This window comes from Henckelia pumila, chromosome 1, assembly GCF_033568475.1.
Source record: "Henckelia pumila isolate YLH828 chromosome 1, ASM3356847v2, whole genome shotgun sequence".
NCBI classification, from domain to species: Eukaryota; Viridiplantae; Streptophyta; class Magnoliopsida; order Lamiales; family Gesneriaceae; genus Henckelia; species Henckelia pumila.
Window position 1 is genome coordinate 175,655,154 of NC_133120.1, and position 26,685 is coordinate 175,681,838.

At 40.2% G+C, this 26,685-nt stretch overlaps 1 protein-coding gene across 3 annotated transcripts; it reads right to left on the reverse strand.

Annotated features, from left to right (window-relative positions):
- Positions 1 to 22,768: 22,768 nt before the first annotated feature.
- LOC140862627 (pentatricopeptide repeat-containing protein At1g53600, mitochondrial) lies at positions 22,769 to 26,350 on the reverse strand. 3 transcript variants are annotated; one of them, XM_073265668.1, is made up of 4 exons: positions 23,836 to 26,350; positions 23,670 to 23,745; positions 23,428 to 23,554; positions 22,769 to 23,089 (listed from the first exon to the last, which is right to left on the reverse strand). In XM_073265668.1, exon 1 carries the CDS (start codon positions 26,296 to 26,298, stop codon positions 24,100 to 24,102), a length of 2,199 nt encoding a protein of 732 aa, XP_073121769.1. In that variant the 5' UTR covers positions 26,299 to 26,350; the 3' UTR covers positions 22,769 to 23,089; positions 23,428 to 23,554; positions 23,670 to 23,745; positions 23,836 to 24,099. The 3 variants fall into 3 exon arrangements, with proteins under 3 accessions (XP_073121769.1, XP_073121760.1, XP_073121765.1); XM_073265659.1 differs by having other exon boundaries at positions 23,670 to 26,350; XM_073265664.1 differs by having other exon boundaries at positions 22,769 to 23,146; positions 23,670 to 26,350.
- Between the last annotated feature and the right edge of the window lie 335 nt (positions 26,351 to 26,685).

The following is a 26,685-nucleotide window of genomic DNA, read 5'->3' on the forward strand; positions in this document are numbered from 1 at the left end:
ATAATCAATAAAATCAATTAAGTCTGAAAATCTCAAATAAAGATATCAAGTTTTTACATACACTGTCTGGCCCAATCACGTGGCCTTGATCGAAGAAAAGAAACTACTCACTAACAAACATGATTCAATAAAGCAAGTTTAAAAACATAAAATAAAAATACTAGAATAGAAGAAATTCTGAAGAAATTCGCTCCAAAGCCGCCGTAAGCTTTGCCCATACTCCAAAAAAAATCAAAAGTCCTTGAAAAGAGTATAAAAATTCTATTTATACGGCCGCGCCAATTAGAGTCCTTCTCAAACTTAAAAAAAACAACTCGAAATTAGGTTATGCGGACACGCGCGCGCGCGCCTAGGAAGTCTCGCGCACGCGCAACGTAAACAAACAGTGCATCCTCGATTGTCTCGCGCGCATGCGCGAGAGAGCTCGCGCGCGCGCGGCTTCTCTGTAACTCTTTGGACATCTCTTCGGCGCGCGCGCGGGGCATGAGCTCGCCCGCGCGCGCCTCTTCTATTCATGCTCTGAATTTCTCTTCTGCGCACGCGCGAGCAAGTGGCTCGCGCGCGCGCGCATCTTCTTGCTTGCCTCTGGATTTTTCTCCGGCACACACGCGAGAAAGGGTCTCGCGTGCGCGCGCGCCTTGGACGAACATAAGTCCCATTTTTTGCTTAATTTCCTACAAAATTCAACCAGGTAAGTCTAATGCAAACACATAACAAAAGACACTAATAAAACTTACGAAATTAACCTAAATGCATGCAAACTAAACAAAAAATGCTATAAAATAATGCATACTAAACACACTTATCAACACCCCCAAACTTAAACCTTGCTCGCCCTCGAGCAAGATTAAACAACACACACACAAGAATCAAGAACTACTATGGAGCAATGGCCTCAGAAAAAAAAAAAATTTAAACAAAAATTCACATCCAATCCCATCAAACCTACTAACACGTAAATTTTATAAATAAACTAGTTCACCGCATAAACTTATAATCTCTTCAACTCATGTTCCAAAGTACCTTCATCCAAATTCAATCCATACATTCCTAAATCATGAGGACTTCTTAAAGGTAAACAGGGGATCAAACAGATGAAATAAACACACTCATAAGCAATTTAATACCAAGAAAAATAGTGCGTGCGTGTTTTGATCACAAATTCATATTTATCAACAGTGTCTATCAACGGTCCATATGCTAAATTCTCACAACTCTTCTCCACTAGTATATTGGGCAACTGTGACTCGGTCAAGAGGACTTAATAAGCTTGTAACGTTAGGCCTGGCTTATGGCTACAAATGAAGGACAACAGTTCAAAGCAAGGAGTAAATTATGACTACACCATTTTTATTCACCTCTTTTTTCTTGTTTAATTTTAAATCACCTCATTAAATCATTGATTCACATATTTTTTGATTTCTCTTTTCCACCCATTCTATCAATTCTCTTCTTTTTTCTCTTTTTCACAACTACACATTTTTTTTTTTCACACTACTCCACTCTTCAAATTCAAACACAGGAGGACATATCATTTACACATGCAATTTACTCCTTTTAAGGTGGGAATTAGTGTTTAAGCTAGTAGTTGGTAGTGAATGTAGGTCCGTGAAAAGATGACGAATGGGGTCTACCACATGTGTTCACGCATGCCATTCGATTTCATTAAAGCTCAAATAAGGTACTAGGGATAGAATGTATCAATGGGTAGCTTGAAAGGCTCAATCGATTCACAAAAAAATTGCCTAAATCATCCCTAATCACAGTTTTTGCCCGTATTGCGCCTCGAAGAGTGTTCGAACTAGTTCTAGACACGTTTCAATTCACCATCAACTCATACAAATTCAATCAGTGCAGAAACAACCAATCATCAACAGTGAACGATGATTATTGACAAATTCAGAAAATGTACCTCACGTACTCATATAAGTGTAGTCTCAAAGGGGCAACTAGAGATAATGAATTCAAAGAAAATTAGGTCCAAGATTCACAATGACGCCTCAATCATCTCTATGTTTGCATTTTCCAAACTCAGATTCTAGCACAAGTCACCGAGTATATTAGAGATCATTCATCTAATTGGTTTCACCAGTTCAAATTGGTCAGACAGGCAGACGGTCATGGATTATAGTTTTCAAAACAGATCAAACAGTGTCATCATTGGCCATGCTATCCAATTCTTTCTTGACTCAACACACTAGCAACAAAATGATATGCTATGTATGAACTAGATGCAACTAACAAAACAAAATGAATGCAAACAGAATGAACACAACTCACGGCAAAAAAATAATTAGACACCCCCCCAAACTTATCCAAAGCATTGCCCTCAATGCTTCAGAAATACAAAAACACAAAAACAACAAAGAAACTACAAACAACGGTAATGCAAAACAGAACACAAAATGCAAAAACGTAAAAAGAGACTCCCCTGGGGACTAGTCGTCGTCTTCCTCGTCGGGAATGGATGGATCCTGTGGGGCGAGTTGAGCATACGGAGGTGGTACGGTGGACTGGAATGGGAATGGAGGTGGGTAATGCGGAGCCGCTCGAAAGCCCGAAGTATCAAGTCCCAATTGCATCGCCATGCTGCGCATAATGTCTTCCACATTATGTAGATGAGTGGAAGTAGCCTGAAAATAACTCAGGGCATAGTGATCAAAAGCCGAGCTCTCGATGGTCATTTCATGCGCGGTGCGGCGAGGAGGAGAGGCCTGAGGCGGTGGTCGACCGCTAGAACAGCTCCCCACTTGAGGCTGACCGCTACAAAATTCCAAATTGCGCTTCGCTTGCTTAGATGTAGCAAACTTCTCGTCGACGGTCTTGAAAGGTGGGAGCCACTCCTCATCGGAACTAATCGGTACACCTGCCTGGCGACATAGGGCTGTGATGGTGTGGGGAAAATAGAGACCCACCGTCGGATTCATCATCGAATACTGAATGGAATCGTGGACAAGGGTGCCCGCATCAACCGGCCACCTCTTCGTGATAGCATAAACCAGTATAGCCCTATCGGCTTGCACGTCAACAGTATGGAGCACGGGTAGAAGTTGTCGGGCAATGAAAGCATACCACAACACCGGCTCAAGTTTCAGAAATCTCTCCGGAAAATGAGTGACCCGGAGAGGATCGTGCCAATGAACTCCCGTGTAACACAACTCTCTCAACATCAAAGAATAATCCGGATTAGCCTTAAAACTCCTAAATTTACTGTCATCCATAGCAGGAGTATCATAGAATCTATTCAATGTATCTGCATCATATGATACCAGTTTGCCTCTGACAAAAGCTTTCGAATCCTCTCGGGAAGGTGCATTAGCATAAAATTCCCGAACCACCAGAATAATGGCGGGTTCGGGCACTCAACAAAACACAGACCATTTCCTCTTAATAATCCCCAAGGCAACAAATTCATTACAATCCATAGTAATCCCACGCTCAGCAATAGGATTTCGATTTAGTCGAGCATGTTCGTACCTTTCTTGGGTTTCCCGAGAGACGAACTTGTTGGAGAATTCAGCGGAGGACGAGGAGCTAGCGATGATAGGACCAGAAGAAAGGAATCTCTTGGCTGGCATGTTGGTGGTCGACCGGAACAGCGGCGGCAAGCGGTGGTGAACGGCGGCGATGCAAGGAGGAGTGCACAAATGGAGGATTTCGACAGAAATTGACGGACCCAAATGAAAGTGCGATGATGTACTCCACAAATCTGCAATTTAAGAGCAAGAATATCAAGAATCAATGGAGAAATTGGAGGCAAAAGATTTGGGAATTTAGGGTTTAGAGGGGAGAAGGAGAAAAGAAGGAGAAGAAAGTAAGAAAAAAGAAGGAGAAAGGCCCTTTTTTTTTTTTTTTTATTCCATCTGCGCCTCTCGCGCGCGCGCGAGAAGGAAGCTCGCGCGCGCGTGCGTTTTCCTTTTGCCTCACTTTATAGTAAGCCTGCGCGCGCGTGATGAGGGACCCTCGCGCGGGCGCAGTGCAGTCGAACAGACGAATTATCTGCAAAACAAAACCAAAAACCAAACGAACGAAAAACAAAGCCAAACTAAAAAAATAAAGCATAAAAATAAATGCTGGGTTGCCTCCCAGCCAGCGCTAAATTTAAAGTCTATAGCCCGACTGTACCTCCCTTATTAATTTAATGGGTCTTGCAAGTCGACAGTGGTCTGTGTGTTATCCACGATACCACCACGATAGACTTTTATTCTTTGCCCATTAACTTTGAATGCTCCTATGGCCGGACTAAAAATTTCTACCGTACCATACGGCATAACTTGCTTAATAGTATACGGTCCTGACCATCTCGAACGAAGCTTTCCTGGCATGAGCTTCAAGCGTGAGTTATATAATAAAACAGCCTGGCCTACCTCGAACTCACGTGAGACAATGCGCTGATCATGCCCCTTCTTTGTCTTTTCTTTGTAGATTATGGTATTTTCATAGGCCTCCAACCTAAGCTCTTCAAGTTCATTCAATTGTAGCAACCGTTATTCACCTGTAGCCTGCACATCAAAATTCAGAAATTTAGTAGCCCATAGTGCTTTATGCTCAAGTTCAACAGGAAGATGACATGCTTTACCATATAACAACCTAAAGGGAGAAGTTCCTATAGGTGTTTTGAAAGCAGTTTGATAGGCCCATAACGCATCATCTAATTTATTCGACCACTCTTTCCTGTTTGCATTCACAGTTTTCTCCATAATTCTTTTCAACTCCCTATTAGAAATTTCAACTTGCCCACTAGTCTGGGGATGATAAGGTGTTGCCACCTTGTGAGTGACCCCATACTTTGTCAAAATCTTCTCAAATTGCTGGTTACAAAAGTGGGTTCCTCCATCACTGATTATTGCTCTAGGGGTTCCATATCTAGAAAATATGAATTTTTTCAAAAATTTTATAACTACCCTAGAGTCATTCGTCCTACAAGCCAGTGCTTCAACCCATTTAGACACATAATCGACCGCAACCAAAATATACTTGTTCCCTTCAGACATAGGAAACAGTCCCATGAAATCTATACCCCATACATCAAAAACTTCACACACAAGAATATTTTTAAGGGGCATCTCGTGTCTCCTAGAAATATTACCCACTTTCTGACAAGCATCACATGCAAGTACATAGGTATATGCATCCTTAAACAATGAAGGCCAATAAAATCCCGACTGAAGTACTTTAGCGGCAGTACGACCCGCGCCGAAGTGACCTCCAGTCGGACCTATGTGACAGTGTGAGAGTATAGGGCTTACCTCCTCCGCTGGAATACACCTACGAATTATGCCATCTGCACATATCTTAAACAGAAAAGGGTATTCCCACAAAAAAATATTTCAACTCAGCGAAAAATTTCTTTTTCTGTTGATAAGTTAAGTGTGAGGGAAGAAACTTACTTGAGAGGTAATTTACTATGTCAGCATACCATAGTAGTTTCGTTACCTCAAACAACTGCTCATCTGGAAAATCATCATGAATTATTTGCGTTTCAGCTCCTTGATTTTCCAAGCGTGAAAGGTGGTCTGCAACTTGATTCTCCGCGCCTTTCCTGTCAACAATTTTTAAATCAAATTCTTGCAACAGTAAAACCCAACGAATTAACCTGGGTTTAGCATCCTTTTTGGTCATCAAATATTTCAATGCCGAGTGATCTGTGTGAACTATGACTTTGCTTCCCACTAAATAAGATCTGAACTTGTCCAAGGCAAACATGACTGCGAGAAGCTCTTTTTCAGTTGTTGCGTAATTCAGTTGAGCGGCTGACAGGGTGATACTAGCGTAGTAAATCACATGAAGTAATTTGTCCCTCTTTTGTCCAAGCACGGCTCCCAATGCAGTATCACTGGCGTCACACATCAATTCAAACGGCAGATTCCAATCAGGCGCTACTATCACTGGTGCAGTTGTTAATTTCTGCTTTAAAATCTGAAAGGCCTGCAAGCACTCAGCAGAAAAATTAAAAGGCACCTTTTTGATTAACAAATTAGTAAGTGGTTTAGCAATAGAAGAAAAATCCTTAATAAATCTCCGATAGAAACCCGCATGCCCAAGAAAACTTCGAATTCCTTTCAAATTCATGGGAGGTGGAAGTTTTTCAATTACTTCAAGTTTTGCTCTGTCCACCTCCACACCTACCTCAGATACCTTATGTCCTAAAACAATGCCCTCTTTCACCATGAAATTATATTTTTCCCAATTCAGCACAAGATTGCTCTCCTCACATCTCTGCAACACTTTTTTCAGATTTAATAAACATGCATCAAATGACGATCCAATCACAGAGAAATCATCCATAAACACTTCTATAAACTTTTCAACCATATCATGAAAAATAGCCATCATACAACGCTGAAAAGTAGCAGGTGCATTACACAAACCAAACGGCATCCGTTTATATGCAAAAGTACCATAAGGACAAGTAAAAGTGGTTTTGTGTTGGTCCTCAGGTGCTATAGGAATTTTCATATATCCGAAATAACCGTCCAAAAAACAATAAAATGCATGCCCTGCAAGTCGCTCAACCATCTGATCAATAAAGGGAAGGGGAAAGTGATCCTTACGGGTAGCATCATTCAATTTCCTATAATCAATGCAAACCCGCCACCCCGTAACAGTTCTCGTCGGAATTAATTCATCATTGGCATTTTTAATAACAGTTATCCCTCCCTTTTTAGGCACTACTTGAATTGGACTAACCCATTCACTATCAGATATAGGGTAGATAATACCTGCATCAAGGAGCTTGATTACCTCCTTTTTCACTACCTCTTGCATTGCTGGGTTGAGTCGCCTCTGTGGTTGAGTCGATGTCTTGTGCTCTGCCTCCATCAAGATTTTGTGCATGCACATGGTTGGACTAATCCCCTTGATATCGGCCAAGCTCCATCCTATGGCTCTTATGTGTTCTCGAATCACTCGCAACAGCTTTTCCTCCTCGCAACCTGTCAAAGAAGATGAACAAATTATTGGCAGTTTATCGTTCTTTAATAAATACAAATATTTTAAGTGAGAAGGAAGTGGTTTAAGTTCAAGTGTAGGGGGCTCTTCGGTGGATGGTTTCAGCGGTTTTGGAGTATGGTTGAGCTCCCCCATCTTGGTATTGATGAGTCTATCAAAGGGTAGACTCCAGTCCAAATACCGTGCTACTTCATGAACTTCCTCACTAACAAGCTCTTCATCAGTTGTACCTGTCAAGCATATTTCTAATGGATCCACCGACAACTGTTCCTGCAGAGAACACTCAACCAAATCATCAGTAACATCAATTCTGAAACAATCAGAATTGTCTGCAGGATATCGAATGCCATGAAAAACATTAAAAATTACTTTCTCATCATTCATACGCAATATCAACTCTCCCTTATGCACATCAATCAATGCCTTTCCAGTGGCTAAAAACGGTCTACCCAAAATAAGAGGCATCTCACGATCCTCTTCCATATCAAGCACAACAAAATCCACTGGAAATATAAACTTATCAACTTTTACCAACACATCCTCTACAATCCCCCTTGGATATTTTATAGATCTATAAGCTAATTGTAAGGAGATAGTAGTTGGCTTAACTTCACCAATTCCTAGCTTTTCAAAACATGAATAAGGCATAAGATTAATACTTGCACCTAGATCACATAAAGCCTTATTAAAAAATGATTTTCCAATAGTGCATGGAATTGAAAAGCTACCGGGATCCTTAAGTTTCGGAGGGAGTTTATTTTGTAAAATGGCAGAACACTCCTCCGACAACTTCACAGTTTCAAAATCCACCAGTTTTCTTTTGTTAGACAAAATCTCTTTTAAAAATTTTGCATAACTATGCATTTGAGCTAAAGCGTCTGCAAAGGGAATATTAATATGAAGATTTTTGAAAATCTTTAGGAATTTTGCAAATTGATTGTCCAATTGCAGTTGCTTTGCTCTCTGGGGGAAGGGAAGTTTACTCAAGTCAATATTTTTATTAATAACAGGGTGAGATGACTTACCTTTCTTGCCCATAGGCGTCGAGTCTGACGGTTGTGATGCTTCCTCCGGCTATTTTTCCTTGACTAGCTCACTTGCTTCTTCATCCTCAGTATTGTTTGCTTCAGTATCTGCTTGCGATCTAGTTACCGCCAGAATAGCATTGACATCCTTTGGATTCCTCTCAGTATTGCTAGGCAACGATCCTGCTGGCCTAGTTGATAGCTGTGTTGCTATCTGGCTCATATGTGTCTCTAACTTCTGCAACATTGCCTCCTGATTCTGTAGATGGGTCTTAGTACCAGCTACATATTTCATCATAATTTCTTCAAAGGAGGGCTTCTTCTCTACTGGCTTCGATGTATTAACTGTAGGATCTGTAGCTTTCCAAGAGAAGTTTGGATGGTTCTTCCAGCCAGGATTGCAAGTGTTGCTATAGGGATTGTACTGCTGTCTCCCTTGATTTCCCATAAAGTTCGCAGCATCAACTTCAAATACTTGCTGTTCGTCAGGCTGTTGGACTTGCACTTGATTGGCTGAAGATGTCTGCATAACCGCCATCTGATGAGTAAGTGCATCGATCTTGGCATTAAGTGATGTTAGTGCATCGACTTCTAGAACTACAGCTTTTAATTTCTTTCCTTTTTAGCATCTGGCCATCCAATGTTGCTTTCAGCCATATTTCCAATGATTTCCCATGCCTCTGATGGTGTCTTCCTGAATAGACTTCCGTTAGCAGCGACATCCAACATGGATCAGACAGATTGATCAGCCCCATTGTAGAAAGTCTGAGTCTGCTGGCTCTGAGTGAGATTATGTTGAGGACACATCCTCAACATCTTTTTGAATCGAGTCCAAGCAGCATTTAAAGATTCAGCTTCCTTCTGCCTGAATGAGATGATATCTGAAAACAGTTTCGCCATCTTTGTGGGAGGAAAATATTTATTCAGAAAGGTCTGAACAAGTTGATCCCATGTAGTAATAGACCCAGCAGGCATATCATCTAGCCATTCAGCAGCTTCTCCTTGTAGAGAGAATGGGAATAACCGCAGTCGTACTGCATCAGATGTTACCCCATTCACTTTGAACATGTCGCAGATCGACAGAAAACGCTCCAGATGAGCGTAGGGGTCTTCTACAGATGAGCCCACGAATCTAGCTTGCAATTGAATCAGCTGAATAGTAGAGGGCTTCAGCTCGAAATTGTTCGCCTCAACAGGGGGGCGAACTATGCTAGATCCATAACCTTCAGTTGGCGGACGGATGATATCCCATACAGTACGGTTGTCTGCCATCTCTAATTCAGATTCATATTCTGACTCTAGTTCAAGATTGAAAGATTTCTTGGCTTTTCGGATCCTGCTAAGTGTGCGCTCGATCTCCAAATCAAGTGGTAGTAGTTTCCTTGATCGAGTTCTATGCATGCACAACAGAAAGTACCTGAAAATCACCAAGAAATTATATTCAGAAATTCAGAAGATAATTAATGTCTAATCTCAAGCGAAATACAAATTCTGATATCAACACAGTCCCCGACAACGGCGCCAAAAACTTGACCGGTTATTTCAGTATGAATAAATTCTACTGGCAAGCGAACCAGGTCAAATTATAATAAAGTGGACAAAGGTCCAGATGTCGAACCCACAGGGACTGTAAAAATATGATTACCAAAATCTATTTATTTCTACTTAATCTAGACTAATAAAAAAAAATGATTTCAGATTTTAAACTAATGAATAAAATTGCAAATAAAATTAAATTAAATAAAAACGCAGCAGAAAACTTTGGATTACTTAAAATTTGGGAAAAGTTCGATCAAGGACACATGTAGGTACCAGACAATTCATGCAACAAGTAATCGATCTAAGATATCAGACTTAATCATAATTTACGGGAATTTTCCTAATTTATTCGAAGGTCTATTTCTAGAACAATCAAACCTATTCAAATATTGATGAACTAATCTTTCGTAATTCTAATCAAATTTGAATGCATAAATCACCGTTAAAATTCAGTAGACACCTAAATCGCATAATGAAACCGAATTCTATTTCTAGTCAGCTTTACACTATGTTGAAAATCAAAGTGATCGAATTCGAGACCTCCTCTGTCGACTTAGACTCGATTAACAAGCAAACAAATAAATGGCCAAGAAATTTATAAGACGAAGATAAATTTGATAATCAATAAAATCAATTAAGTCTGAAAATCTCAAATAAAGAAATCAAGTTTTTACATAAACTGTCTGGCCCAATCACGTGGCCTTGATCGAAGAAAAGAAACTACTCACTAACAAACATGATTCAATAAAGCAAGTTTAAAAACATAAAAAAAAAATATTAGAATAGAAGAAATTCTGAAGAAATTCGCTCCACAGCCGCCGTAAGCTTTGCCCGTACTCCAAAAAAAAATCAAAAGTCCTTGAAAAGAGTATAAAAATTCTATTTATACGGCCGCGCCAATTAGAGTCCTTTTCAAACTTATAAAAAACAACTCGAAATTAGGTTATGCGGACACGCGCGTGCGCGCCTAGGAAGTCTCGCGTGCGCGCAATGTAAACAAACAGTGCATCCTCGATTGTCTCGCGCGCATGCGCGAGAGAGCTCGCGCGCGCGCGGCTTCTCTGTAACTCTCTGGACATCTCTTCGGTGCGCGCGCGGGGCATGAGCTCGCCCGCGCGCGCCTCTTCTATTCATGCTCTGAATTTCTCTTCTGCGCACGTGCGAGCAAGTGGCTCGCGCGCGCGCGCATCTTCTTTCTTGCCTCTGGATTTTTCTCCGGCGCACACGCGAGAAAGGGTCTCGCGTGCGCGCGCGCCTTGGACAAACATAAGTCCCATTTTTTGCTTAATTTCCTACAAAATTCAACCAGGTGAGTCTAATGCAAACACATAACAAAAGACACTAATAAAACTTACAAAATTAACCTAAATGCATGCAAACTAAACAAAAAATGCTATAAAATAATGCATACTAAACACACTTATCAGTGTTCAAGGAGGTTGAAAATCCATCCACAGAAAAGGTGTTCATGATTGAACAATCAAAGAAGATGGAATGTTGCTGCAAAGTTGTTAGTGCTGTAAAATTGCCAATGGAGAAGGATCCGCCAGTGCCAAAGAAAAAGAGAAAGAAAGAAAAGTTTAATAGGATCGTTGAATATGCTTGGAGGGTGAAAGAGAAGGGAAAGACCTCCAACAAAGTGGAACCGGGTCAGATTTAGAGTATAGTCGAGCTATGGACTATAAATTAAGCGCTTCTTGGGAGGCAACCCAAGCTAGTATTTTTATTTGCTTTATTTTTATTTTCTTTTAGTTGTTATCCTGTTTATTATATTTATCTTTTGTGCATGTAGAGAATAGACATCAATAATAACTTTGAGTTGCGTAGGTGAAAAAGGTGAAGCGGTGAGAGTTTAAGAAATACCCCTGAATAAGAGCTTTGAGCGATTAAGAAGGTGCCGAGTACTGAAGCTTGGTACCCAAGGTACGTATCCTTGGTTTTATTTTACTTTTGTACATTGAGGAAAATTCACATTTTAAGTTTTGGGGGATGTGTGAAATTATAAAAAAATTTCATGAGTTAGTTTGAGTTAAAATGCATGATGTGTAGTTGTGTTGACCTATGATGAAAATAATATTTTGTGTCAAAAATATCAATGTTAGCTATATTTAATCTTGAGTTCTCAAAAAATTGCATTATGCCTTGATTGTTTAGACTCTCGTGATTAGAGAATTTTCGTGATTTTGTGAGTGGATTGGATGATTCGATTCTTAACTTTGGTGATTTATACTTGAAACCGAGGTAGACTAATACGAGCTTAGAAATTATTTAGGCTACTTTAATGAGTAGATAAAAAGTTGCAAAAGCAATAGAGAAATTTTTGTTTTACAACTTCATCCGGTCCTGGAAAGATATTGAAATCCTAATCACCAATCCATGGCTAAGTTTGCGGACAAAAATGGGATTGATGCTCCATCCGGGCTAAATACGAGGGGATTGAAATCCAAATCCTATCTTTAGTTATAGCTAATTTTGCGGGTAATTTAAGGGGCTAAAATAAAACTGAGTACAAAATCCAGCGATGTTATGAAAAAGCTTTGATATATCTTGAAAAGTCCTTTCGATCTTAGTGAGTAGAAGTTGAACTTGGTGGAGGCTGTTTTGAAACAAGAGAGTGGAGTTGATGATTATATGAAACAAACTTGTTGCATTAGTGCATTGAAAACGAAGAAGATAGACAAGATTGGATAATCAAACACATACACGAGAACTATTGAAAAAATTAGCCGACATGTGGATTGAATCTTGGAATATAAAATTCGTAGGCCAACTATATTACTCATTATTGTTTTGCTGGGGACTAGCAAAAGTCTAAGTTTGGCGGAATTTGATAAGTGAAAATAATGCACTTAATTTATATATAATTTGACTTGGCTTTTGTGATGTATTGAGTGGATATTATGCGTATTTGTTGTTGTTTTTGTGAGATGCAATGATTGGAGGAAAAGTAGCAAGAAAATGCGGAAAGGTGAATTACAGAGCATCAACTTCAAAAAATTACTGGGAATGTTTGAGATATCCAAATCCAATATCCACCGTTCAAAATAAATTTTACGATGTTTAAAGTTGCTGTCAAAATTTCAGCTCAATCCGACAGTTAGATTGTCAGATATGATTCTTTGAAATTTGCCGCGCAGCAAAAATCCGAGAGCCATGCGCGGGCGCGCCTATCTGATGTGCGCCCGCTCCACTTGTGAAATTTAGATCCTGGAGAAGTCAGAGAAGCATGTGCGAGTGCCCCTATCTGCATGCACGCCCGCGCCATCACGAAAGTTATATTTTTTATTTTTCGGGAAATAAACATTCGGACTATCGTGGGCTTTTATTTATTGGATTGGAAGAACATATAAAATAGACTTGGATGCACATAATTGAGGAGAAGCTACCACAACACAACAGAAAAATCAAAGAGCTTTTATCGTGTGATCGAGAGAGAATTGTAAGAAATATCTGCGCAAGTTTGAAGACAAAATCGGAAATAGAGTTTGAAGAACGCCTAACTGGACACGGCACCGCTACTTCGACTTTGTTTCCTTAGTATTTTATTCTTTAATTCTAAACTTGATGTCTAGTTTCATGAACATGCGTTGTGTTTATTTATTTTTGATTATGAACTAAATTTTTATTCGTCTAGAGGGATGATGGAACCTAGTGAGACATTTCTACGAGTTTTAATTTTATTTGATTGAATTTTTCTAGATTAATTTTTTATCTAGTATTAATTGTCTATTCAATTACTTGATCACTAATTGGATTGTCATATTTATTTGAAATCATTTGTCGCGAGAGGGGATTTTGAATAGGACCAATAGCAATTACACCGTTAATTATTTACATAGCTCGGGAGAGTGTATAATATTAATGGAGCCTTAAAAAAAACATTGTTTTACACATATCATTATGACTAGATTTTTAATAGGGATATTGGAATTAAATCTTAGTTTATACATATTATTTGTTGCTCGGGAGAGGGAAATAATACACTTAAGTGTTCTTGGCTATTAATTGAATGGAATTCATGAAAATAAGTTAATGAGGAGTAGTTGTTGTCGAAACCAGGTGAAATCTGAACCTCTAGACCATTATTCTCTCATTGATATTTCTTGAAAATTGTGTGTGTGGTAGCAAAAGTTTTTTGCTTATTTAAGTTTTCTGCAAATCTCTCAAAATTTGGTTTTCTAAATAAAATTAGGACTATTTTATTCACAAGTACTTAATAATTATCAATACTACTGGTAGTAACACGGTTCCATTTTACAAGTTTAAGTAATTTATACATGTTAATAAAATGTCATATAATTTTAAAAATGACAAAACATGTTTAAAGAGTCATTATTTGGTAAAAATAAGTTACGTGATCTTATCCTCGGGATCCCAAAAGTACAGCAGCAATCCCTTGCTTATCAGAATTGATATCCATATTTTAAAGACATGCATATCATTATCTTGAACTGATTATGTTGTTTTGTAAGCATGTTGTTGAGATATTACATGTATTACTTGTTATGTTACTTTTACTGGGAATATCATTCTCACCGGTTTATCCGGATGTTGCTTTGTTTTGTATGTGTACTTGGCAACATGTGGGGCAGGACCAAGTCAGAAGAGGCATGGTTAGCTTCGGGATCAAAGGATAGAAGTGAGACTCGGTTTAAAAGTCGTGTCAGCATGTCTACCTAGTGATGTTGGAACATGTTTAGATATCGAACTTCGTTATTATGTTGTATTGTTTATGCGAGCTTTTTGATTGAATGTGTTGTTGCATGATCTATACTTTGAGCAGTTGTTAAGCTCTAGAACTTCATGTATTACTTGGAAGAACTGCTTTTGTAATGCATGATTATGATTTGAGTGTGTGGGAATCAAGTTTCTGAGTTTCTGCTCTGTTTTGGTTGTGTAGCTGGGGGCGCACGGTCTGCTGTTTTTAGCAGACCGAGCGCCACCCCCCCTTCTGAGCAAGACAGCATGTTGCTGTCTTGGCCTCGCTTGGTCTGCTGTTTTTAGCAGACCGAGCGCATCCTCTGTTTAGCAGAACAGTGGGATGCATGGATTGGAGGCGCACGGTCTGCTGTTTTTAGCAGACCGAGCGCACCCCCTTTTAAATTTTTTTTTTCTTGCTTTGCCTTTAGTCTTGGATCTTGTATGCTTAATTATTGTTTAATCCGAGATTTTTTTTTAGAACCGAGGTATCACATTAAGTGGTATTAGAGAGTTAAGATTCTTGGTTGAACTAGAGCGAGCGGGGTAGTTCGAGTTCGCTTGTTTTGGCTCCTCGCATGTGTTTGAGTTATTTATTTGTTTTTTTAATTCCATGCGAGCATGCTTTATTATTTGAGAATTAATTGAATTACTTGATTTTGTGATTTAATTTATAAAGCATGAACTACTTAAGATATAACTGCTTCTGTTATCGACTGGTATCCGGTATTACAAGCGGTTGTAAGGGCACCAAATTGTAGCGATTGTGATATCTTGTGTCCTAACCTTTGGGTTATCATATGGGTCCCCGTCGAGTTATAAACAGAAACTCACCGTCAGTTATTCCTACGACTGAACAACCTAGTACTGAAACTGTTCAGATGGATGCTACAGCGGCTCCAATGGAAACCTTGCTGAAGAGGTTCCAGTCATTTAATCCACCGTTGTTGTTGGATACAGAAAATCCAGTTGACTGTGAGAGTTGTGGACGACATTGATCAGTTGTTCGATTCCATTGATTACACAGATGACCGCCGAACCAGGTTAGTCATCCATCAGCTTCGTGGTGTTGCTAAGAACTGGTGGATCACGACCAAGAGATCCATGGAGAACCGAGATACAGTTGTTAATTGGACTCTTTTCAAATCTGAATTTTATAAGCCGTTTTTCCCTGTTTCGTACCGAAAGGACAAGGGAGCAGAGTTTGCCAATCTGAGGCAAGGGAATCTGAACATTGAGGAGTACATAGCCAAGTTTGACAGCTTGTTGCGTTTTGCACCACACATTGCCGACAGTGAAGAAGCCAAAACCGATCAGTTTATCAACGGATTGAATCCCGACATCTTCACATTTGTAAACACTAATAGATCTGATAACTTTGCGGATGCCATGAATCATGCAAAGGGAGCTGAAGCGGGTTTGTGGAGACAGAGAGGGAATCAGATGGTACCTCAGCAGCAGAGACAGTCTCAGAACCAACCGTCTCAGTATCAGAATCAGTCACCTCAGTATCAGAACCAACAGCAGAGGTATGAAGGTGGAAGCAGTGGGGGAAACAGAAAGGACCAGTACAAAGCAAGTGGAAATAGTTCAAGAGGCAGGGGAACAGTTCTTCTAGTTACAGTGGTTCCAAGCAGTTCGGTTTAGGACAAAGTTCTGGATCATCGTCCTTGTATTGCAGCAAGTGTGGAGGTAGACACTCACCAGATCAGTGTGTGGGAGTCTTTGGTATCTGCAACACCTCTCAGCAATCGGGACACTTTTCCAAGGTGTGCCCTTAGCGTAGTAGAGATCGAGCTCAGAGTAGGAGTTCAGCTAGACCTACAGCTCAGCTTGAGAGACAGTCTTCTACATTTCACTCCTTACAGCCTCAGCAGCAGAATAGACAGGGAGGTAACCCTAGTGCGAACCAGCCTCCGAGACAGCAGGCACGAGTCTTTTCCTTGACAGAGGATCAGGCTCAGGTAGCACCTGACGATGTTATAGCAGGTAACTGTTCGATTTTCGGTTATTCTTCTCATGTTTTGATAGATACAGGTACTTCCCATTCCTTTATCTCCGAGAAATTTGTGTTATTGCATGCTTTGCCTACTGAGTTGTTGCCTACAGTAGTAGCTATTAACTTCGCCTTTGGGTGGAGGAATTGTTTCTGTCCGATTAGTCAGGAACTGTGAACTCTATTTTGAGGGAAATTTGTTAGAGTTCGACTATATTGTACTTGAGCTGTCAAATTTTGACTGTATTGTCGGTATAGATGCTTTAATCAAGTACAGGGCAATAGTCGATTGTTTTCTGAAGGTGGTCAGATTCAAACCTGAAATGGCAGACGAGTGGAAGTTTTTCGGTAAGGGTTCTCGCTCTAGAATTCCTTTGATTTTAGTGTTATCTATGACTCATTTGTTACAAAAAGGTGTAGAGGGATTTTTGGTATATGCAGTTGATGTACTGAAATCTAGCCCTGATTTGGTTGATATACCAGTGGTTAGAGAATTTGCTGATGTGTTTTCGGAAGATGTTCCTGGATTGCCACTTATTCGAGAGATCGAATTCAACATCGATTTGGTGTCAGGTACTGAACCTATTTCCAAAGCTCCTTATCGTATGACACCTATTGAACTGAAAGAGTTGAAGGAGCAGCTTGAGGATTTGATTGCCAAGGGATACATCAGACCTAGTGTGTCGCCTTGGGGTGCTCCTGTGTTATTTGTTCGGAAGAAGGATGGTTCTATGCGGCTCTGTATTGATTACCGTCAATTGAATCAGACTACAGTCAAGAACAAGTATCCTTTACCCCGAATAGATGACCTTTTTGATCAGCTATAGGGTTCTTCTGTCTATTCAAAGATTGATCTGAGGTCAGGTTATCACCAGCTGAGAGTGCGAGAGGAAGACGTTCCTAAGACTGCATTCAGAATGAGGTATGGTCATTTCGAGTTTATAGTCATGCCATTCGGTTTGACTAACGTTCCAGCAGTTTTTATGGGTTTGATGAACCGTATATTTCAGCGTTATTTAGATGAGTTTGTTATTATCTTCATCGATGATATTCTTATCTACTCGAAGAACCGTACTGACCATGTAGAGCACTTGAGGATCGTCTTGCAGATTTTGCGAGTTGAACAGTTGTTTGCCAAGCTATCTAAGTGTGAATTCTGGTTGGATCGAGTTGTCTTTCTCGGTCACATTATTTTTGGAGATGGGATTTCTGTCGATCCCGGCAAGATTGAAGCGGTTATGAATTGGCCTAGACCGACATCAGTACCAGAGATCCGAAGCTTTATGGGTTTAGCTGGCTATTATTGCCGATTCATCAAGAGTTTCTCTTCTATTGCCAAGCTGATTACCCAGCTGACTCAAAAGAATGCGCCTTTTGTCTGGACTGCAAATTGTGAGGCTAGCTTTGTTGATTTGAAGAGGAGATTGACAAGTGCTCCAATTCTTTCTATTCCGAAAGCTACTGGAGGTTTCACAGTCTATTGTGATGCTTCTAACCGAGGCTTGGGTTGTGTTCTTATGCAGCATAAGCATGTGATAGCGTATGCATCGAGGCAGCTGAAGCCGCACGAGACTCGTTATCCTGTTCATGATCTTGAACTAGCTGCGATTTTATTTGCTCTGAAGATCTGGCGTCACTATCTTTATGGTGAGTCTTTCGAGTTCTTTTCTGATCATAAGAGTCTTAAGTACTTGTTTTCTCAGGCAGAGCTGAATATGAGACAGAGAAGATGTTAGATCTGTTGAAGGATTTCGACTGTGAAATCAAGTATTATCCGGGAAAGTCGAATGCAGTTGCAGATGCCTTGAGCCAAAAGCTATGTTCTTTATCACTTTCTACCATTGGTGTTTCTCAGTTGATCGATGATTGTTGCACTTCTGGTTTAGAGTTTGAAACAGAGAGGGAGACTATCAGAGTGTTTGCTATTCAAGCCGAGTCGGAGTTGTTTATTGCGATCAAAGAAGCACAGAAGTCTGATCCCAGCATTCAGGTTTCAGTAGAAAAAGTCAGATCTGGGCATCAGTCGGAATTCCAGGTAAGAGATGACTTTTTGTTTGTGAATAACCGTATTGTTGTGCCTGAAATTTCGGAGTTGAGTCAGCGTATTCTCCGAGAGGCTCATTGCAGTCGGTTCAGTATTCACCCTGGAGGCCGTAAGATGTAACGATCTGAAGAACTAGTTCTGGTGGAAGAGAATGAAGAGCGATGTTGCGAGATTTGTATTTCGATGTTTGAACTGTCAGCAAGTGAAAGCAAAGCGGAAGCGACCCGGTGGTCTGTTGCACAGTCTATCTGTTCCTGAATGGAAATGGGATCACATTTCTATGGATTTCGTCACGAAGCTACCACGAACCGTTCGAGGATTCCATGCTATTTGGGTAGTGATCGACCGATTGACGAAGTCTCCTTATTTTATTCCGTATAGGATGACGTATCGTCACGATCAGATGGCTGAGTTGTATGTTAGCAATGTTGTGAGATTGCATGGAGTGCCGAAGTCGATCGTTTCAGACCGAGACCCTAGATTCACTTCGCACTTTTGGCATAGTTTGCAGGAGGCACTTGGTACTCGATTGCATCTGAGTACAGCTTATCATCCTCAGACCGACGGACAGTTAGAGCGGACTCTCCAGACGTTAGAGGATATGCTGCGAGCGGTAGTGCTAGACTTTGGCACTAGTTGGCAAGATTCTTTGCCTCTTGTCGAGTTTTCTTACAACAATAGCTTCCAAGAGAGTATCGGTATGGCGCCTTTTGAGGCTCTGTACAGTAAGAAGTGTCGATCTCCGTTGTTTTGGGATGTTTTGTCCGAGTCACCTGATTTGGGACCGGATATGATTAGAGATATGGCAGAACAAGTTAAGATCATTCAGTCCAGAATGAAGTCAGCTCAGGATAGACTGGCGAAGTATGCGAATGTCAGACGTAAGCCTCTGAGTTTTGAGCACGGAGACCGTGTATTCCTTAAGATTTCTCCTTTCAGGGGTACGGTCAGATTTGGTAAGAGAGGGAAGTTATCTCCGAGATTCATCGGTCCGTACGAGATTCTCGAGAAGATAGGCGATCTTGCCTACAGACTTGCACTTCCTCCGTATTTATCGGGTATTCACGAAGTTTTTCATGTCTCTATGCTGCGGAAGTATCATCCGGATCCTTCTCATATTCTTCAGCCTGACGAAGCCGAGTTAGACGAGACTCTGAGCTATTTTGAGCGACGATTCATATCCTTGATCGGAAGGAGAAGCAACTCAGAACCAAGTTAATTCCGTTGGTGAAAGTGCAGTGGAGCCATCACGGCGTCAAAGAAGAAACTTGGGAGACACAATCCGACATGAGACATCGTTTTTCTGAGTTATGCGGATGACGTGAGTTCTTCTTACTGTCTTTAGTTCTTTATTCTATCTTATGAGTTGTGATTCTTATTGATTTCGAGGACGAAATATCTTCTTAGTGCGGGAGAATTGTAACTCCCCGTTTTTATCTTAAATGAGTTTATTTGAGTTAATCGGAGATTACAGAGTTCAAGAGCCGACTTGATTTTGATCAGGGTCTATTTTGCAAAATTTGGATTTTTCAGGGACTAAAATGCAAATTTGAGTTTTGATATATTATCTACTCTAGTTGACTAGTCTAATTCACACCATCATCTTCCCCAACTCGTTCTCCACCATTGAAGTTGCCCAAGACGCCTTTCAAGCTTTCAGATTTAGGTTTCCGGTCGATCCCTCCGTTGGAAATTATTTTTGAAGGCAGATTAGCGATCACTGCAGCGAGAGCTTCGTTATATCGTAAGTTTTTCTACGATCAGATACATTCTAGTTTTCGGATGTTGTTAGAATCGTTCGAGATTCAAGTATGTTGTTCTTGGCAGAGTTTTGATCGTTTATTATCTGTCTGTTTTGAAATAGAGCGACGTTCGGATTTGTTATGATTTTTGGAAGCCTATTTTCGAAAATCTAGTTTTGAGATTGATGGGTTTGCCTTGTTGTTGTTGTCTTAGAATTGTTATGAGTTAGTATCGTTGTTGAACTGCTGTCTGCGTTTCCGATTTGTTCAGTTATAGTCGTTATGCCACCGGTTTGAGTTTTGGGATTTCGAACCGTTTTTGAGTTGTTGAAACTTTGGCTTGTGAGTGATTGTTGTTGTTGATCATCTCTTGTCATCGTATAGATTCGTTGGAGTTTGTCGAGCCCTGTGTTAGCAGCATTTGGTCGTCGAGAGTTGGACGAAGAACGGTAAAAAGATTTCCTTGAGCCGTTGTTGTTTAGGTTGTATAATTTTTGATACAATTTTTTGTTGTAGCTATCTAGAGTTGGAACTACTGCATTGAAAGGTAAAAGCAGTCATCGTTAGCGGGATAGCATACTCGAGACAGTTGGTTATCGAGTTTCCCTTAAAATCACATATTGCATCAATACCTGTTCTAGCATGTGGAACTTGTATTTTGTTGATTGATTGAGATTTTGTTATGTAGCTTATGTTTTATGTTTTGTTATGCATTCATCTTGAGCCAAATTTTAATTTCAGCGGGCAGAACAACCCTTTTTGTTTAGACGTTTTGGGAGCTATACTGTGAGTGGCCTGGGTGTAGAGGTTCACCTAATGTCAGCATACTCCTTATAGTTGCACCAAAGTCTAGGGGAGTGAGATACGTGGCATCACCTCGATTGGGAGAGTTGGTGAGTCGTTACGTGATCTTATCCTCGGGATCCCAAAAGTACAGCAGCAATCCCTTGCTTATCAGAATTGATATCCCTATTTTAAAGACATGCATATCATTTTCTTGAACTGATTATGTTGTCTTGTAAGAATGTTGTTGAGATATTACATGTATTACTTGTTATGCTGCTTTTACTGGGAATACCATTCTCACCGGTTTATCTGGCTGTTGCTTTGTTTTGTATGTGTACTTGGCAACAGGTGGGGCAGGACCAAGTCAGAAGAGGCATGGTTAGCTTCGGGATCAAAGGATAGAAGTGAGACTCGGTTTAGAAGTCGTGTCAGCATGTCTACCTAATGATGTTGGAACATGTTAGATATCGAACTTCGTTATTATGTTGTATTGTTTATGCGAGCTTTTTGATTGAATGTGTTGTTGCATGTTCTATACTTTGAGCAGTTGTTAAGCTCTAGAACTTCATGTATTACTTGGAAGAACTGCTTTTGTAATGCATGATTATGATTTGAGTGTGTGGGAATCAAGTTTCTGAGTTTCTGCACTTTTTTGGCTGTGTAGCAGGGGCGCACGGTCTGCTGTTTTTAGCAGACCGAGCGCCACCCCCCCTTCCGAGCAAGACAACAAGCTGCTGTCTTGGCCTCGCTCGGTCTGCTATTTTTAGCAGACCGAGCGCATCCCCTGTTGAGCAGAACAGTGGGATGCATGGATTGGAGGTGCACGGTTTGCTGTTTTTAGCAGATTGAGCGCACCCCATTTTAAAATTTTTTTTTTCTTGCTTTGCTTTTAGTCTTTGATCTTGTATGCTTAATTATTGTTTAATCCAAGATTTTTGTTTAGAACCGAGGTCTCACAGTCCGTGTATTTTCGGCATTCTCTAATAGCCTTGAGTTCCCTGCTTCCTTGTTGATTAGTCGTTCGATGTTTCTGTCTATTTTTTTTTTTACTTGAGTCCTTTTCAGATTTCTTGGAGTTATATGCGGGCTTATTATTGTCATGCATTTATTTCTTGTGTTGGATGGTAATTGAGTTGGGGTCTTTATTATTGTTCCATTTGCCTCAATTTCGAACTCTTCACTGTCTTGGGCTTATGTGATTCGATTGTTGTGTGGTCTTGGATTGGTGATTTAGAGGCTACCATTGTTGAGACGTAGCTCACATGGAAGCGCTTAGGTCGTGTGTGATATAGCTAGCAAATGGAGATGAAAGGTTGTCGGCTTGGTAGTTGAAGGGGATCGGCTTTCAGGGGCAGGGGCTAATCTTGAGCTAGTGTGTTGGCATGTAAGGGGTCGATTCTTAGGCAGGGACAGGGGACTGCTGACTCGAGCTGGGAACTTGGCTTGTTAGTGAAGGGGCCGTTGGTTTGGGTGAGGTTTAAGGGTCGGTTTTTGAGGGACAGGGGCAGGGGCTGCTCTCGCCGAGTCGTGCTAGACTTGGGGAGCTGTCCTTGTGGGTTAGAAAGGTGCTATGGGTGGTCTTTTCTAAACACATCCTAATATAGTTTCCTTAATTTAAACTTGTACTTTCACGAATGTTCTACATTTGTTGTGTTATGGAGGCTGGAATCCTGTTCCACAAATTGATCCTTCAACTTTTTTATTGATCAATTACTAGTTAGAATAATCTTTTCTAATTTATAACAATTATCTTATGCCAACTACGCATATCCACATGGCAATATAGTGCAGTTTGATTAGTCCACGCAGTCTTCGGTCCCTCTTGGAATGCATTGTCATAATTATTAAAATTCAGTCGAGTTAAATGTTTCGATTTTGGAGTTTAACTTGGTAAGACTTCATAATGAAATAATGGTTTTAATTTTTAAAATTAACGGTTTATTTCTTGAATACAACTTTTTTTTTTATTAAAAAATTTATTCGTCAACAAATGAACTATTCTCTGTCAAAGCGAACAGCATACAATGGCAGATCAAAATGAGGAGTTATGAGTTTTTTCTTCCTTGCTCGTTCTTTACAGACATTCTTAATAAAGTCCACATATAACTATCTAATTCTCCTTTTGGAACTTGATATCTGGATCTGGCTACTCCCTGTTGATGGTGTCGGATATTTTTGGGATCACTCTTTCATGGATATTATCAGATACTTCTACAAGCTCAGAATGCAACAGCAAATAAGTTCTGGTGAGTTTTATCAGTCTAACACCGGTTAGCAAGGACGAGATGCTCCACGGAAAACACTGATCCTGTAGAGGAAATTGTCAGATCCAACAAGAGCTCGATTATTCTGCTTGAATGGGTACCTATGGGGCAAAAGGTGATGATAAAACATTATGCTCCATTTTTTTACATGCTGAATTATTTCAAAACTACAAATGATTCAAGTGCCTTCAAATTTTCCATGCTTTTCTACCAGAAGCGGTTCAACTTAGGGGGATACGGCTCGATCATATCTTTAGAAGCTTGGTGCATTTTATTAGTTGGGCAAAGATTGTAATCTCAATATGAGTGTTTTTTCAACTTGAAAAGCGTTGAAATAAGGCAGTTGCAATTAGGAATAGTAAGGAATAAGCATTTGCCAAACCTCTATGTGGCCTTTTGCAAGAACCCAGCAGCAGCCTTTCTGTCTGGTTTATCGATAAGATACCACTTCATTTCACTCAAAAAGCGTGATTTATCTGAAGATGGATTCAAGAGGAACAAAAATGTCTCTGAAACAGAAAAATCGGTGACAATTCAGGAGCAGTTCAACTTAAAATCAGCAGATATTCAGATTAAATTGATCTTTTATTATTCATATATTGAATAACAGATGGAGACAGCAACCTTCAAGTGAACTCAAATGGTCGATCTACAAGCAAATGGGAGATGATCATCTGAATAAGTAGCTGCCCTCTTAGAGCTGAATACCATATAACATAATTTTATAAGAAACTGGAAAAGGACGGTGCCTCAAAACACATTTAGGAATGCATTGAGCTCCTGGACACACTTGTGGTTCTTACTCTGACCAACCCGGCGGCCTCTCCGAGTGTACTCCTCACAAAAGTGCTGGAGAAAAGCAAAACAGGTTTTATTTTCATCTGCTAGCATTCTGGTTTGGAGTCGATTCTTTATCAGTAGCCCACCATTTAAAACCTAGTCAATGATTGAACTTAAAGATAGGAACTGAGTGACATTTGATGAGTAACTGAGAACCACTGGGCACTGATAATAATCTAGATAATCTTGAAAGTATTTTCAGGAATCTAATTCTTTAAGGAGGTAACCAATCGGCGTAAAGCCTTTGTAATTGCGTGGTCTCAAATTGAAATGTCTTCAGTGTCACTTTCATGTCTTCAAAATATACATCAGACATATCTCCTGAAAGGAACAACTTAACCTTATCCTTCACAGTAATCCAACTGTGACCCGGATTTTTCTTTATGCCACTTAATCTTTTGGACAATCTCATCCGTTCTACCTCCTTCCTCTTCCCTAAAATGCCATAAATATCTGACAATACCACATATGGAACCACATTATTTGGTTCAAGTTCTAAAATGTGCTTGGCTGCCAGGTTTGCAAGATCAATACGTAGGTGAGTCCTGCTAGCACCGAGAAGGGCCCCCCATATTCCTGAATGTGGCTCGAATGGCATTAAGTTAATCAGTTTTGTGGCTTCATCAAGCAATCCAGCTCTGCCAAGGAGATCAACCATGCAAGCATAATGATCAGGACCTGGCATCATCTCATAGAATGTGCTCATAGATCTAAAGTACTCCCATCCCTCGTCTACAAGTCCCATATGGGTACAAGCAGACAAAACACCAAGTAATGTAACTTCATTAGGCTTCAGCTCATCATCAATCAATTGCTCAAATAACTTGAATGCTTCTTCTCCATATCCATTATGGGCAAATCCATTTATCATAGAATTGAACGAAACAATATTGGGTGAAGTAATGGATTTGAATATTGAGTAGGCATCATTTATGCTTCCACATCTTGAATACATTGAGGTCAGAGAGTTTTGGATAGACAAATCATGTTCCATATTCATTTTAACGACAAGAGCATGCATTTGTAGACCGTGGTTCAAAGATGCTAAACCAGCTGAAGCACTAACTAAGCTAGTTAAAGTCAGAGAATTTGGCCTCACAGCAATCCTAAGCATCTTGATGAACCAACAGATAGCCTCTTCATGTTTTCCATTATGAACAAATCCTGAAATAATTGCGGTCCAAGCAACATCATCCCACACAGGCATCTTATTGAATAAATCAATGCATTTTTCCATTAAACCTTTAGTAGAGAATCCGGTAATCATGGTCGTCCAAGTGATGGAATCTTTGACATTTGCCTTCTCAAAAATTTCACAAGCCTCTTCAAGTCTTCCAGCTTGAACATAACCATAAAGAAGAGAATTCCAAGAAATTACATCTTTTTCATTCATTACAACAAGCATTTTTCTTGCTGCACCCATGCAACCCAATCTCATGTACATTGTCAGAATAGAATTGCCCAAGAACACATCAAACTCAAATCCTAATCGGCTGAACAACCCATGCAATTGACATCCTTCTCTATATCTATTCATTTTTCCGCAAGACTCGAAAACTACTGTCGCAACAGTAGGCTCAACTCCCACCTTTTCTTCCCTTCTCATTTGCAAGAACAATTCAAAACCGTCCTCAAAACATCCCGTTTTCATATATCCATCGATCATCGCACACCAAGTAAACTCATTTCTACACTCTTCCACCATATCAAACAATTTTCTGGCCGCACTAACTCTACCGCTCTTGGAATAACCATCCACCATTGAGCTCCATGTCACGACATTCTTCTCCACCATCAACTCAAAAACTTTGACAGCCTCCTCCAACTTCCCACTTTTAAAATATCCATTGATCATAATGTTCGAGCAGAACGGATCACGATAATTTCGTGGTGTCTCTCCATACAACCTCGCAGCCTCCTCCAACCTACCTACCTTGACGAAACCTGTGATCATCACAGCATAGGACACCGCGTTTCTGTTTGGCATCCGTAAAAACAATCTATACCCCTCTTCAACCCCATTAACCCTTTCCACATTCCTCACATATGCTGTTATCATCGCATTCCATGAGGCAACACTTCTATGGGGCATTTCGTCAAACACCCTCCTGGCATCGATGATCTTACCGTTGGTTGCATAAGCAGAGAGCAAAGCGGTGTAAGAAACAACATTTTTCGCGGGCATACGATGGAATATCGACTCTGCCTCGTAGATGTCGCCGTTCTGGCCATGTTTGGTAATCTGGGTGTTGCAGTAAACGATAAACCTGCTGGTTCTGGTAGGCGATTTAGAGAGAGCTTGAGTGGAGAAAGTCAAATGGAGGTTGAGAGTTATTTCTGGCAAAACGTTTCTACAGAAACAGAGAGATGTATGGCAATAAAGCATCGAATTTGGTTTCATGCATGCTAACATTGTTCAGAGTAGCAATAGGTTATAACCGAACCCATTTTGGGCCAAAAATAGCCTTTTGCTATTTGTTTCACAAACGGCAGGAACCAGTTTCTCCTAACATAAGGGTATGTTTGGTTTGGACAATAGAATGTAATAAAGTTAAGGTTCAGATTTTTCATAAACCCGTTAAATCCTTTCCAGAAATGACAAATTTGTATTAGATAAGTATAATTAAACCCATCAAAAAACAATGACTAATAATCCCGTTTTAGTATCACCTATTTTATTCCCAAAATAACATTTGCCCTACCTGAAACCAAAACTAAGCCGTCACTTTCCTCTCCATAACGAAAAACATGCGCCAAAAGAGGGTTTTCTCCGAGACGAAAAATCTGTAACATCGAGAAG